A 16,335-nucleotide genomic window follows, 5' to 3' on the forward strand; every position below is an offset into this window, starting at 1 on the left:
CTAGAGATCTGCCATGAGGATGATAAACTAATGATAATAAATGCATATAGTCCACCGCCAAGCAGCACATGGTCAAAGGAGGAGCTAGATAGTAAACGTGAAGGTCTTATAACAATAATGAGAGAGATTATAGCGAGAGCGGATAACGATAGATCACAACTGTTGATAGTCGGTGACTTCAACTTGAAATCCATAGACTGGGAAGCATTTGAAGCTAAAACAGAAGATTTTTGGACCTGTAAATTTGTAGACCTCATCCTGGAAACATTCTTGTATCAACATGTTAAACAAGCTACGAGGATGAGGAAAGGGGACATTCCCTCCATGCTAGATTTGATATTTACCAGGAAGGAGGAAGAGATATTTGACATTCAGTACCTTCCTCCCTTGGGTAAAAGTGACCATGTCTTTTTGGGAATAAAGTATGCAATGCGTTATAAGCTGGAAGAAAATAAGGAGGTTGAAGCAGTTGAAAAACCAGACTTCAGGAGAGGACATTATGGTGACCTTAGAAATTTTTTTAGTGAGTATAATTGGACAGACTTGATGCTAGGCAAGGAAGTGAATGAGATGTATGTCAAGTTTTGTGAAATATATGATAAAGGCACAAAAAAATTTATACCAAAACAGAGATGCAGGGCCAGAAAACAGGATTGGTTCGACAGAAATTGTGAGAGGGCAAGAGACCAAAAGACACAAAAATGGAATCAGTATAGGAAGAGGCCAAACCCCCAAACATACCAGCGATACAAAGATGCGAGAAACAACTATACAGCAGTAAGGAGAGAGGCAGAAAGAAATTTTGAAAAAGGGATAGCGGATAAATGTAAAACAGAACCGGGCCTATTCTACAAATTCATAAACAACAAATTGCAGGTAAAGGACAATATCCAGAGGTTGAAAATGGGAAACAGATTCATGGAAAATGAAAAGGAAATGTGTGAAACATTAAATGAAAAGTTCCAAAGTGTGTTTGTACAAAATGAAATCTTCAGAGAACCAGACACAATAAGAATTCCAGAGAACAACATAGAGCTGATAGAGGTGCCTAGAGATGAAGTGGAAAATATGCTAAAGGAGCTCGGTAAGAACAAAGCAGCTGGCCCAGATGGAGTTTCACCATGGGTTCTGAGAGAATGTGCATCTGAGCTCAGCATTCCACTTCACCTGATCTTTCAGGCATCCCTGTGTACAGGAATCGTAGCAGACGTGTAGAAACAGGCTAACATAGTTCCAATCTACAAAAGTGGCAGCAGGGAAGACCCCCTCAATTATAGACCTGTATCATTGACAAGTGTAATAGTGAAAGTATTGGAAAAGCTAATCAAAACTAAATGGGTAGAACACCTGGAGAGAAATGATATAATATCAGACAGACAGTATGGTTTTCGATCTGGAAGATCCTGTGTATCGAATTTACTCAGTTTCTATGATCAAGCCACAGAGATATTACAGGAAAGAGATGGTTGGGTTGACTGCATCTATCTGAACCTAAAAAAGGCTTTCGACAGAGTTCCACATAAGAGGTTGTTCTGGAAACTGGAAAATATTGGAGGGGTGACAGGTAAGCTTCTATCATGGATGAAAAATGTTCAGACTGATAGAAAAATGAGGGCAGTAATCAGAGGCAATGTATCGGAATGGAGAAATGTCACAAGTGGAGTACCACAGGGTTCAGTTCTTGCACCAGTGATGTTTATTGTCTACATAAATGATCTACCAGTTGGTATACAGAATTATATGAACATGTTTGCTGATGATGCTAAGATAATAGGAAGGATAAGAAATTTAGATGATTGTCATGCCCTTCAAGAAGACCTGGACAAAATAAGTATATGGAGCACCACTTGGCAAATGGAATTTAATGTTAATAAATGTCATGTTATGGAATGTGGAATAGGAGAACATAGACCCCACACAACCTATATATTATGTGAGAAATCTTTAAAGAATTCTGATAAAGAAAGAGATCTAGGGGTGGTTCTAGATAGAAAACTATCACCTGAGGACCACATAAAGAATATTGTGCAAGGAGCCTATGCTATGCTTTCTAACTTCAGAATTGCATTTAATTACATGGATGGCGATATACTAAAGAAATTGTTCATGACTTTTATTAGGCCAAAGCTAGAATATGCAGCTGTTGTGTGGTGCCCAAATCTTAAGAAGCACATCAACAAACTGGAAAAGGTGCAGACATGCTACTAAGTGGCTCCCAGAACTGAAGGGTAAGAGCTACGAAGAGAGGTTAGAAGCATTAAACATGTCAAAACTAGAAGACAGAAGAAAAAGAGGTGATATGATCACTACATACAAAATAGTAACAGGAATTGATAAAATCGACAGGAAGATTTCCTGAGACCTGGCACTTCAAGAACAAGAGGTCATAGATATAAACTAGCTAAACACAGATGCCGAAGAAATATAAGAAAATTCACCTTCGCAAATAGAGTGGTAGACGGTTGGAACAAGTTAAGTGAGAAGGTGGTGGAGGCCAAGACCGTCAGTAGTTTCAAAGCGTTATATGACGTTATATGACAAAGCGAGTGCTGGGAAGACGGGACACCACGAGCTTAGCTCTCATCCTGTAACTACACTTAGGTAATTACAAGCGCAGCTGACAAGGAAGGAACCTGCACATGAAGTTGAACCGCACCAATATCCCGCAAAAGGGCAGGAGCGAAAAGGCACTAATTAACCCTTAAGCTGCTAAGGGTCCTGAGGAGATTTATACCCCTGTGTGCAAGAATTTTTTTTTTTTTAATTTTTTTTTCGTTTTCTAAAAATGTTAATTTGTGTTCCCTCAGCACGGGAAAACTAAAAAAAAAAAAATCGTAGGCGACATATTTTGGGCGCAATAGGCCGAGGAAGTCTGGCAAAATGTGGGCGTTGACAGAGCAGTCATCAGAGGCTGTCAGCATCACCTGAGCTGTTAGGTGGGAGTTGCCACAAAGATATTATTACCTAATTATTTCAATGTCTCTGATTGATTTTTTCTTAGTTTTTTGCAGTAATATTATTCAATAGTGTGTAGGGTGATGGATTTATATAATAAAATATGTGAATCATCACTATACTCAAAAGTATGGTGTGCATATTAGTGATTCAATTATTATGTTCATAAAACAATAAACAAATAATTTTGCTGTTATTACACTATATACACACATTATATATAAGTATCTACATGTTTTGTTCACCACAACTAAGCTGATATAGTTAGTTTAGGCACTAATAGACTATACACTATACACACAGACAGATGGCGGCTGCCTCCCTCCCTCACTCAAGGTCAGGCGCACTAAAATTTCTCCCCCAGCAATACTGTTTGTGGTGTTATATATAATGTGTGTATATAGTGTGTGACGATAATCTCTTTCAAGAGAGATTGAGCCTGCTCTTTCCTACCTAAAGTTACGTTAAGTTTACAAGTATAAGATGCTACATTCAAGATACGTCACCGGTAGCACAAAATGTTTTGACCAGGAGGCAAAACGTACCCTAAACCCCCCTACTCCACACTCCCTCTACGCCGGCTCGTCGTCAACCAGCCAACTACCCATCCCAGCCTGCCTGCTCCTGATTGGTGACTCGCCGACTGCACACCTGCACACTGCACCTCAGCGCCATCTACCTGAGTCGACGTCTGAGCCTGGACCAGCCATCAACTTCAGAATATTCTTTGTGCTCTAAGAGTTGACATCTCTCTCTGGCTTTTGTATACTAAGGGAGGTCTCAGCCATAACCAATATTCTCAGCACCATTTCACCATTATATTATTTAATCTATTGTGTTTTTGCATTTCTCTTCGTTATTTAACACTTTCGCGCTCTCGGCGCTCAAAAAAAAACAATACCCCAGATGCTTTTGGCACTTCGCGCGCCTACGCGGTAAGACCGAAAAAGTGTACACTCTTTTGACTGTCCTGACAATAATTGAAGGCGCACGTATTTACATTTGGTGTCACTGTGTTCGCAATGAAATTGTCTATAAGAGCATACCTATAAAATGCCGCCCAAGCATAAGGAGTATCAACACCAAATAAAAAACTATGCAGATCACTCGCCGAGAGCGCCAAACAGCAACAAAATGTTTCCACTCTCTTAATGGTTGCGAAGGCTACAGTTGTCCTACATCGCTAATTTTGGTATCATTGGAATCGCAATAAAATTCTCTACACGGACATATGCATATGAATGTTTAATATAGGTAATTGCCCACCCGCAAGAGTGTGTGAAGTGGAGAGTAGTTAGCCGCGAGCGCACTGGCGAAAACACAGGGGGGGAATCATGCTTGGAAAGTTTATACGTTTCCTGACCCTACTTTTCTATGTACGTATTTCTTTTTTATACCAATGTGTTCGCAATAAAATTTTCTATAAGATGAACTGTATAACATTTGTACAAAGCATGTGTAAGAGAAGCGCCAAATATAGAACCACGTCGCTCAGTATGCGTTCGCGGCAGAAACGAACGCATTGTTTTCGTTCGTTTGATGTTTGTCATGTTTATACTTGTTGAAACATTTTATAATTTGTATGACAGTGATCGCAGTAAAATTCCCTACACAGACATATACATAACACATACAAATATTTCCCACGTGTTGGATATATCAACAGCTAAAGGGAACCCCACTGCCACACGCTCGCCACACCCCCAAACATACTTTGTATATTTTTTTTTTACTCATAGAAGTTTATGTGATATAATATTCATTCTGGTACCAAAAAATTCGCAAATAAATTCTCTACAAAACAAAAGTATCCCCATCCATTTCGGTTAAAAAATGGAATTTATAGAAATATTTTTTCGATTGACGAGAAAAGTAGGCAGTTATGCGGAATCGTAAGAAAAACCAGTGACGAGTTATCTCTAATCGAAAGCGCGAAAGTGTTAAATTGCACTATTCATTGCCACAGGACATGTCTTTTTATTTTCATTTATGTTTAAAGTATATATTAAAGTTTCATTGTTCATACTTTGTGTTTTACGTGTTCCGCCCTCTCACTTACCACAGACAACAGGCAAGCAGTCTATCTTTTTTTTTGTAAATGTGACCAGGCATTGACACCTGCCATTGGAAGACTGCCGAACATCTACACTCCAACACCTTCCCGTCACAAGTGTAATAAGTATCTACATGTTGTATGCACCGTAACTGTACACCTAAGCTTGTAGGGTGCCCAAAGAGCATAATGGCCACCCTCTACCTAGCTAGACAAGTCATGCAGACGATGCCACCTCCGACACCCAAATGGCTTCTTCCAACATAATCCTTTTGCTGTTATTACACTAATACACACATTATATATAATTATCTACATTTGTGTTCACCATTGAGAACCACTGAGCTGGTATAGTGAATGCAGACAACAACAGGTGACCACACAGTCAGTAAATGACGCTATCTCCCTCCCTCAGCATTACTCCTCCCACACAGCGCTAACAATCCTGCTATTATCATAATCCTGGTCATTTTTATCACAGTCAGGGGTCATCTGTAATACTGTCATCGCTAAATAATAGAAGTTACATATTTATGTTGACATTTTTAGGCGATGCTGTGGTCACAAGCTGAACAGCAATGCTGTTAGCTCAAGCTGCGTGCGCCAGCCATGGTTGCTCCAACAGTACTGTGGCTCTCACACTGGAGAATATTGCCGACGATTTGTTTTAAACATGGCGTCTGTTTACAAGAGCCCTGAGGAAGATGATGTGAACCCCATGTAGCCGCGGGCCATTTGAATCATGCCTGGCACCCTATGGCATATATATACGCCATGCGCAGTTTAAGGGTTAAGATGCGCAAAATTGCTCCCCAGGTAAACTTGGACCACCGTCAACGCTTTGCGCCACTCACACGCGTGTGTCCGACAGAATGAGTCCCAAGCATCCAACGAAAACAAGGGGCAGTCTGCAAGCCAGGATGACCCAGAACCTCATAATGCACCCAGTAAGGACACGATGATCCAAACCTGAACGAAGAAGGAACTATTATGGAGGCATACTGCGGGTCACACAGGAGTTAAGCCGCAATGGCTGACCATACCTCAGGTGGCGAGATGCGGGAAGCCAAAAACCTCCGGAAAGATGGAACCGAAGAATCCACAGGGACACAGAACCAAACCCGGGAAGGAGCAGAACCCAAGTCCAAATCGTACGCAGAAGGGGGAAAAGAAAATCCCACTCCTTGCAACAGTAGGCCCCTCTCAGAAGGACAGAAAATCCAAGCGGAGTCCAACGGAGCCCAAGGCCCCCCCAACCCCAGGAACCCCCTCTCCAGGCCCCGGGGCCGAGTCATCCCCCAAAGCCCCAGCCTCACAAGAAAAAGCTGGGGCAGCCTAAAGAGCCGGAAGGGAAGGGGCCCACTGGTCAGACCCCAGAGCAACAGCAGGAGGTAATTATCTCTTATAACTAGGTAATTATCTCTTTGTGGCCACTCCTGCCTGACAGCTGGGGCCGAGCAGACCGCTTCGGACGCATGCTGAGTCAGCGCCTCTTTTTTTGCCAGACTTCCCCGCCTTATAGCAGGCAAAATATGCCACTTACAATGTTATTACTTTTTCCGTGATCAGGGAACACAAATTAACAGGTTTAAAAGAATTTTTTATTTTTTGTTATGCGCTTGTTGGTGACAATGGCCAAATAGCCCTTAGCAACACAAGGGTTAAAACTCATTGACAAAGCCTGGCAAGAAGTGACTCAAAGAATCCTGATCTCTGGCTGGAGAAAATTGTGGCCTGAATGTGTTTCAGAACTCGACTTTGAGGGGTTTGAGCCTGAACCTGAATGGCCTATTGTTGAGGAAATTGTTACTCTGGGCCGGATATTGGGCTTGGAGTTGGATGGTGCTACGTGGAGGAGTTGGTGAAGGAACACAGCGAAGGACTAACCACTGAAGAACTCATAGCCCTTCACAAGCAGCAGCAACAAGAGGCCGCTGAGGAAATTTCTTCAGGGAGGAGGCAGTACAGAATGTCTCTTCCTTAACAATGAGGAAATGGTGTAGACTATGGGAAGAAATGCAAACTTTTGTTGAAACGACTCACCCAGAGCAAGCTGTAGTAGGCCGTTGCATTAACCTTTTCATTGACAATGTGATGCCTCGCTGCAGACAAGTGTTAAAATGAAGGGAAAAACAATCCCGAATTGATCAATTTTTAGTGAGAAAATCAAGCAGTGAGCCACAAGCAGGTCCTAGTGGTATGCAGGCAAAACGTGTCAGAGAGCGTAGCCCAGAGAAGTCATTACTGCTTGATGTTATAATGGAACAGGACTCCCCTTCCAAACACTAACACCTCTCCTCCTTTCCCCCTCCTCACCGTCTTCCATATGCCAACAAAAGTCATCAATAAAGGTAAGTAAAAACTTGTACAGTACATACTTTAGTACTAAAGATTTGGGTGAATTAGATATCAAATTTACTTTGAAGTAAATTTTTTGGGGAGTAAGGAACGGATTAATTCAATTTACATTATTTCTTATGGGAAAATTCGCTTCGGTTTACAAATTTTTGGCTTACTCTGGGAACGGATTAAATTTGTAAACTGAGATACCACTGAACTGCTGTAACAATTAGATAATTGAATTTAGTATTATTGCACAGAAGCACCACATTCTACTTTCTAATGGTCCATTATGTCACTTTATGTAAAATGGTCCACATCGTTGCTATAAGTAATACCTAAACAGGAGGATGTCTGCCCACACACATTCTGTATCACACCACTATGGTGGATAATTGCCATATTATCTTTATTAGATAAATGTAGTAAATGTCTGCCAGTGCAGAAATTATTTGCAAAATATTGCAATAACTTCATTACAGATATTTGGCCAATGTATATGGCTAACTCAGTTTAACTTGAAAACAATAATCATCATAGTATGGCATCTTACCTTTAACCCTCAAACCGCTAGGGACCCAAATGGAATTCACACCCACAGGCGCAACAAAAACAAAAATCCAAAAAATTCTTTCGTCTTATAGAAGTGTTCATTTTTGTTCCCTGATCACGGAAAAAATAACAAAAAAATCGTAGGTGGCATATTTTAGCCGCAATAAGGTAGGGAAGTGTGGCAAAAAAGGGGCGTTGGCAGAGCCTTCGCCAGACGAGGTCTACTCCGCCCGAGCTGTCAGACGGCAGTTGCCACAAATATATTATTACCTAATTATTTCAATGTCCGATTGATTTTTTTTAGTTTTTTTGCAGTAATATTATTCCATACAGTGAATTGTGGTATATTTATATTATAAAATGTGTGAACCATCGCTGTACTCAAAATTATGGTGTGTATATTAGTGATTCAATTATTATGTTCATAAAACAATAAACAAATAGTTTTGCTGTTGTTACACTATATACACAGGTTATATATAAGTATTTGCATGTTTTGTACACCATAACGAACTACTAAGTTGGTCTTGTGAGTCAAAAACCAACGAGGAGTGACCGCCAAACACCAGCGAGCCACTCACTGCCACTCCCAACCTCCACACCACCTCACTCACCCTCATTCACCTCCCACAATACTCTTTCTGTATTTATTCACTATACACAGACGTTATATATACGTATTTACATGTTTTGTTCACCATAACTGTACATCTAAGCTTGTATGGTGAGTAAAGGCCATAAGACGTAGCTACTCACACAGTCAGCTGATCGGCGGCCGCCCTCAAGGCCAGACACACTAATATTTGTCCTTCAACAATATTGTTTGTTGTGTTATTACGCTATATACACACATTATATATAAGTATCTACCTGTTTTATTCACCATACCTGAACAAATAAGCTGGTATGGTGCCCAAAGACCATATTGGCCATCAGTAAACAACATGCCAAGTCGTGCAGACGACGCTCCTCCCTCACCATAATGGCGGCTCCCAACCTACTCCTCTCGCTGTTATCTCACACTATACACACGTTATATATAAGTATCTACATTTGTGTTCACCATATCGAACCACTAAGCTGGTATGGTGAGTGCAGTCAATAAATGGTGGCCACACACAGTCAAAAAACGATGCCACAACCCTCCCTCCCACAGCCTTACTCCTCCCTCCATGGAGCACAGCGCTAAATATCACCACAATCCTGCTATTATCAGAATCCTGGTCAGTTTTATCACAGTCAGGGGGCTTCAGTAATACTATCACTGCTAAATAATAGCAGTATCATTTATATTATGGTATTTGTAGGCGATGCTGTGGTCACAAGCTGAACAGCGGTGCTGTGAGCACGTGCTGCGTGCGCCAGCCTTGGTGGCTTGCTCAATACTGACACTGTAACACCCAAGAATGTTGGCCTGGATTTTTTTTCTAGGTGGCATCTGGCAACTATCGGTCGTGGCTGTACTATAGCTGCCCTTATCCCAGGCGGGGCGTTTAAATTATAGCGCTAGACACGAAATCATATATAAATGATGTGCCCGGTTTCGGTTTTGTCACTGATATCATTTATATATGATATGCGCGGTTTGAGGGTTAAACTGCTCGAGCAGTGAATTACCACTTCCAAACTCTCAATCCTAATGACATAATGGAAATCAAAGCATTCATTGATATTATCATTGAAGTTTGTTACGCATGTAAAAATATGAGATAAAGAACTGTAAATAGCATTTACCTTGACAGAGTCATACGGGTGGAGGTATGGAGGAGGCTGAGCGGCTGGGTTGACAGTGTCATTGGGCGCTGCCATGGGAGGTGGGACCACACCTGCCATCATCCTACCAATGTAGAGAACACGTGTGTCACCTTTAACAATCCAATTAAAGCAAATAATAATTAAAGTTATTATTAAATTTAGAGACAAATTTTTTTAAAGCTAAGACAAATATAATGTACATTTATAGCTTTGTAGCTTATAATACAATACAGTATTTCACGTTTAACTTCCTTAACACAAAAACCATGAATTTTGTATCACATTGATGACATTGAGCACTATTGATCCACACTATCACAGCTGGTAAACAAGTCATAATTAAACAACTTTGGACTTTTATAACATCTAAACATAGCCTGAATGGCACATTAACTGAATAACACATTTTATACGAGACAGTACTGGGGCAACGTGATGGGATTGAACTCCCTCAAAGTCTGCGGGAGATGCAAGTTCAATCCCATCACATTGCCTCAATGACCACTGATACATCAGGTTATTGTGATTACATTGTGCATGTTTTATATTATACAGGAAACTACAAAGAATAAGAGTATGTGCCTTGTTTCATGCCAAACAGTGAGCAGGACGAGGCTTGTGTCAAACACGTTGCAACAGAGACTAAACTTCGTCTCTTAAGTGTGCAGCATATTACAAGCATATTACTTCTCAAAGCTTATAACCGTCAAAGCTTTTTTCTGTATCAGTCCAACAAATCTGAGTGGCCAAAAACCAAATAATGTGCAAAAACTAAATAAATAATGAAACATTAATTATTAAAAACTTAATAATTATTATCAATCTTTACAATTAGTAAAATGGTCCATACACATTTTCCACTTAGGTCATTCAAAATTTGTTCACATATTAGATCTGCTCAAACACAACTTCTCACTCAGTTCGTCAACCTTTACACAAAGAAAATAAACAATCGCATGCCAATATAAAAATTTGGTCTTTGATACTGCCCTTATAAAGCGAACCTATTTATACGCTCTCCTTTACAGCGAGTGAAAGCATTCGGCACATGAGGCATTGCACCAAGCTCAGCACAAGACAAGACAAGACAAGCCAGTAACTATCACTGAGCTTATATTAATGCTTTAATAAAACCCAACACACCAGTAAGGCTTCACAATCACACTTATTTGTTCTTAAACTTGGATAAACAGTGTCCGTTTAATCTTAGGTTAGTACCATAGGATGTTTGATCACCCTAGTACCCTAGGGTGTTTGTTCACCCCAGTACCCTAGGGTGTTTGTTCACCCCAGTACCCTAGGGTGTTTGTTCAACCCAGTACCCTAGGGTGCTTGTTCAACCCAGTACCCTAGGGTGTTTGTTCATCCCAGTACCCTAGGGTGTTTGTTCACCCCAGTACCCTAGGGTGTTTGTTCACCCCAGTACCCTAGGGTGCTTGTTCAACCCAGTACCCTAGGGTGTTTGTTCATCCCAGTACCCTAGGGTGTTTGTTCACCCCAGTACCCTAGGGTGTTTGTTCACCCCAGTACCCTAGGGTGTTTGTTCACCCCAGTACCTTAGGGTGTTTGTTCAACCCAGTACCCTAGGGTGCTTGTTCACCCCAGTACACAGCAGAGTGTGGTCTCTGGTAAAGGGAAACAAATGAGGACCCAATACCTGTCGATATTAAAAACGGGGTACCTGTGAACATGGGATATTGGGAAGAACAAAGGGAATATGTAAATACGATAGTACGAAGTAGGGGCCTGACAGCCGAGTGGACAATGCTCGGGGTTTATAGTCCTGAGGTTCCGGGTTCAATCACTGGTGGAGGCGGAAACAAATGGGCAGTTTCTTTTATCCTGATGCGCTTGTTCACCTAGCAGTAAATAGGTACCTGGGAGGTAAGACAGCTGCTATTGGCTGCTTCCTGGGGGGTGTGTAACAAAAAGGAGGCATGGTCGAGGACCTGGCCGCGGGGACGTTACGCCCCAAAATCATCTCAAGATAACCAAGATAATGATCACCCTAGAAAGTGCAGAAACCTCCTTAGTATGAGTAAATGTATCGTAAGCTGTGAATTTTTTCACCCAGACCTTTGCAAGAACTCTTTAGATAGGAAAGAATGCTTAAACAGGGAATGTCCAGCTTTTCATACAAGAGGTACCAGGCGAATAAAACTGACAGACCGGAACTATGAAAACAGCCACAACTATATAGACCAGTCTGATTTTTTAGCAAGAGAGAGAGGAGAATAATGGCTAAAAAATGTCCAGACTCTTCCACCAACTCGGTCAAATGCTAGTCAGGACACAAACACAGTGGCCTTCCCTACCAGAGCTTCAGATATTAACATCAAGTAAAGCATCCAGCAATTCCACAAACATGATAACATCATTTTTAATTGCCAACATCCAGGGTATAAAAACATGCAAATCTAACAAAGTTCATTTTACAGATGGCCTCCTACATGAAGCAAATGCAGTGTTGCAGCCCTAATGGAAACCCATACAAAGGACTACCATGATGGTGAAATATGGATGTCAGAGTACAATCTTTTCAGATGTAACAGGAAACACAGGCTACAGGGTGGGGTCAGCTCGTACAGCAAAGACACACACACTCATCTGTACTAAGCTGCTAAACCACCACAAACGATATGGTGGAAGTGCTGATAATCAAAATAGATATCTTAAATGTAGTTATTGTCCTTGTACAGGTCACCGGTGGCAAATCCTCAGCAGTTTAACCACCATACTGCGCAGAGCACCTCAGGGCGCTCATAGGTATAGCCTAGGATTCAAAACTCCAGCGCCTACACAGGGTTCACATCAGCTTCCTCAGAGCTCAAGTAAACAGACAGCTTTTTTTTTTTTAATTGTGGGTAACATTCCCGGGTGTGAGAGCCTCAGTACTGAGTGAGCCATCAATGCTGGTGCATGTAGCATGAGCTAACAGCACTGCTGTTCAGCTTGTGACCACAGCATCGGCTAAAAATGTCAAAACATATATGTAACTGGTATTATTTAGCCATGATAGTATTACAAAAGAGCCTGACTGTGATCAAGACTATACATTGTTCAGATATCAGTGAACACAATGCTGTTCAAAATGTTCACAGCACTAGCCACAGCACACTGCCATTGTTTCGTTCATCTAAGAATCTTCAAACGACTTCTCATGTTCCTTTACAAAATAAACTTGTAGAAAATTATTCACTTGCAGGATTTAGTGACCAGGATTCTGATAATAGCAGAATTGTGGTGAGAATTGGCGATGTGCATAGTTTAGTGGGAGGAGTAATGTTGGTGAGGGAGGGAGGGAAGGAGAGGTGGCATTGTCTGCTGACTCTGTGTGGCCACCTGTTATTATCTGGACTCACTATATCAGCTTAGTGGTTTGCTATGGTGAACACAAATGTAGATACTTATATATAATGTGTGTATATATAGTGTAATAACAGCAAAAGGAGAATGTCGGGAGGAGCCATTTTTGGTGAGGGAGTGAGGCAGGCTGTTATCTGCTAGATGCTTTGTCACTTGTCATGCAGTTTTTTGTGACCACTATGTTGTTTGGACACCATAACAGCTTAGTTGTGCAGTTATGGTGAATAAAACATGTAGATACTTGTTGACCAACCCACACACTAGAAAGTGAGGGGACGACGATGTTTTGGTATGTCCTGGACCATTCTCAAGTCGATTGTGATGAGGGAAGGAGGGGAAGGCAATAAATAGCCAAGAGAGAGGCGAGGAGAAGAAAATCTTAGAGGAAGAAAAAGCAAGGCATAAGGTATAAATGGTAAGGTGTAATAAAGGAGACAGTAATAGGAATAAGAACATAAGAACAAAGGTAACTGCAGAAGGCCTATTGGCCCATTCGAGGCCGCTCCTATTTATAACCACCCAATCCTACACAATAAGAAGGGGTAGTAATAGGAATAAGAAGGGGATAGTAATAGGAATAAGCAAGGGATCGTAAGAGAAAAGGAGGGAAAGAAAAAAAAAGAAGGAATGAGAAAAGAAAGATAAATGGAAGGGTAAGCTTTGTTAGGTCACGTTTGTTAGAAAATTAAGAGCATTTGAGTATATACTGTGAAAGGGAAGAATCATTAGCAACTAAGCCAAGACTCAAGTTTATGCTGGGTACGTTGTGTATTAGAGCCGATTCAACAAGACGGCGTCTGTGTAGGGGCAGGAAAAATTATTTTGGAGGAAGACCAATTAATAGGATGATTAGAATCCCTCACATGACAGAAGAGAGCATTGTTTGTGTCTGCAGACTTAACACTTCTTTTGTGTTCTTTAAGTCTGTCATTAAGTCTACCATCAGTTTCACCAAAGTACTGGAGAGGACAAGACGAACAGGAAATATAGTAGACACCAGCAGCATTAAAAGCAGGTGGTTTGGTCAACATATTTCAGCCACGTTATTGTGACTCCTCATCTGCATGTAGATACTTGTATATAATGTGTGTATATAGTGTAATAAATACAATAACAGTATGGTGGGAGGATGAATGTTGGCAAGTAAGGTGTTGAAGGAGGGAGGGAGGAGGTGTTTGCTAGCTGCTGTGTTGCGGCCACTCTTGTTGTTTTCACTCACCATACCACCTTAGTGGTTCGTTATGGTGAACACATGTAGATAGGTATATGCAACATGTGTATATAGTGTAGTAACAGCAAAAATACTGTTTGATTGATTGTAGAATATAATTTACATGTCACAAATATGAGCCCCATAATTTTGAGCATAGCAATGTCCCACACATTGAACTACTGTATATAAATTCCACTAATTACACACTTTTGAAGAATATTACAGAAAAAACCAGAGAAGAAATGAATGAGAAACATCAAAATAATTGTGAACAATTATATTCGCAGCAACTGCCGCCCTCACAGGGTGGCGGGCCTACTGACCTTGAGCGCTCCATCGCTCAGCGCCCATAATTTGCTGAACTTCTCAGCTCCTTCGTGGCTAAAGTATGTCACATACAACATATTTTTTTAATTTCCTGTGATCAGAGACTGCATTTTAACAAATTAGTCTCTGATTTTTTAACAATCGCAGTCTCCGTGGTGTAGTGGTAAGACACTCGCCTGGCGTTCCGCGAGCGCTATGTCATGGGTTCGTATCCTGACCGGGGAGGATTTACTGGGCGCAATTCCTTAACTGTAGCCTCTGTTTAACGCAACAGTAAAATGTGTACTTGGATGAAAAAACGATTCTTCGCGGCAGGGGATCGTATTCCAGGGACCGTAGGATTAAGGACTTGCCCGAAACGCTACGCGTACTAGTGGCTGTACAAGAATGTAACAACTCTTGTATATATCTCAAAAAAAACAACATAAGATAAAATAATTTGTTGGAAAGAATTCATTTTCAGCGCACGGAGGGAATGTCTTATTTTAACCCTCAAACTGCTAGGGGGCCCAAATGGAATTCACACCCACAGGCGGAAAAAAAAAAAAAATAATAAATTCTTTCGTCTTATAGAAGTGTTCATTTTTGTTTCCTGATCACGGAAAAAATAACAAAAAAATCGTAGGTGGCATATTTTAGCCGCAATAGGGTGTGGCAAAAAAAGCAGAGCAGAGCAGAGCCTTCGCCAGATGAGGTCTACTCCGCCCGAGCTGTCAGACGGCAGTTGCCACAAATATATTATTTCCTAATTATTTCAATATCTCTGATTTAATTTTGTTTTTGTTTTTTTTTGCAGTAATATTATTCCATACAGTGAATTGTGGTATATTTATATTATAAAATGTGTGAACCATTGCTGTACTCAAAATTATGGTGTGCATATTAGTGATTCAATTATTATGTTCATAAAACAATAAACAAATAGTTTTGCTGTTGTTACACTATATACACAAGTTATATACAAGTATCTGCATGTTTTGTACACCATGACGAACTACTAAGTTGGTCTTGTGAGTCAAAAAACAACGAGGAGTGACAGCCAAACACCAGCGAGCCACTCACTGCCACTCCCTCCCTCAACACCACCTCACTCACCCTCATTCACTTCCCACAATACTGTTTCTGTATTTATTCACTATACACAGACGTTATATATACGTATTTACATGTTTTGTTCACCATAACTGTACATCTAAGCTTGTATGGTGAGTAAAGGCACAAAGATGTAGCTAACAAGTTAAATGAGAAGGTGATGGAGGCCAAGACCGTCAGTAGTTTCAAAGCGTTATATGACAAAGAGTGCTGGGAAGACGGGACACCACGAGCGTAGCTCTCATCCTGTAACTACACTTAGGTAATTACTCACACAGTCAGCTGATTGGCGGCCGCCCTCAAGGCCAGATGCACTAATATTTGTCCTCCAACAATATTGTTTGTGGTGTTATTACGCTATATACACACATTATATATAAGTATCTACCTGTTTTATTCACCATACCTGTACAAATATGCTGGTATGGTGCCCAAAGACCATAGTGGCCATCAGTAAACAACATGCCAAGTCGTGCAGACGACGCTCCTCCCTCACCAAAATGGCGGCTCCCAACCTCCTACTCTCGCTGTTATCTCACACTATACACACGTTATATATAAGTATCTACATTTGTGTTCACCATAGCGAACCACTAAGCTGGTATGGTGAGTACAGTCAATAAATGGTGGCCACACACAGTCAGAAAACGACGCCACAACACTCCCTCCACAGCCTTACTCC

General features: G+C 41.0%; 1 protein-coding gene across 1 annotated transcript in view; it reads right to left on the reverse strand.

Annotated features, from left to right (window-relative positions):
- The window catches only part of LOC123771427 (WD repeat-containing protein 47), a 369,075-nt gene that overhangs the window by 212,574 nt on the left and 140,166 nt on the right, over window positions 1-16,335 (reverse strand). Inside the window, exon 7 of the mRNA XM_045763929.2 lies at window positions 9,635-9,737. Within this exon, the coding sequence (XP_045619885.1) occupies window positions 9,635-9,737 (103 nt within the window). The remainder of the gene's footprint in view (window positions 1-9,634; window positions 9,738-16,335) is intronic.

This window comes from Procambarus clarkii, chromosome 76 (assembly GCF_040958095.1).
Source record: "Procambarus clarkii isolate CNS0578487 chromosome 76, FALCON_Pclarkii_2.0, whole genome shotgun sequence".
NCBI lineage: Eukaryota > Metazoa > Arthropoda > Malacostraca > Decapoda > Cambaridae > Procambarus > Procambarus clarkii.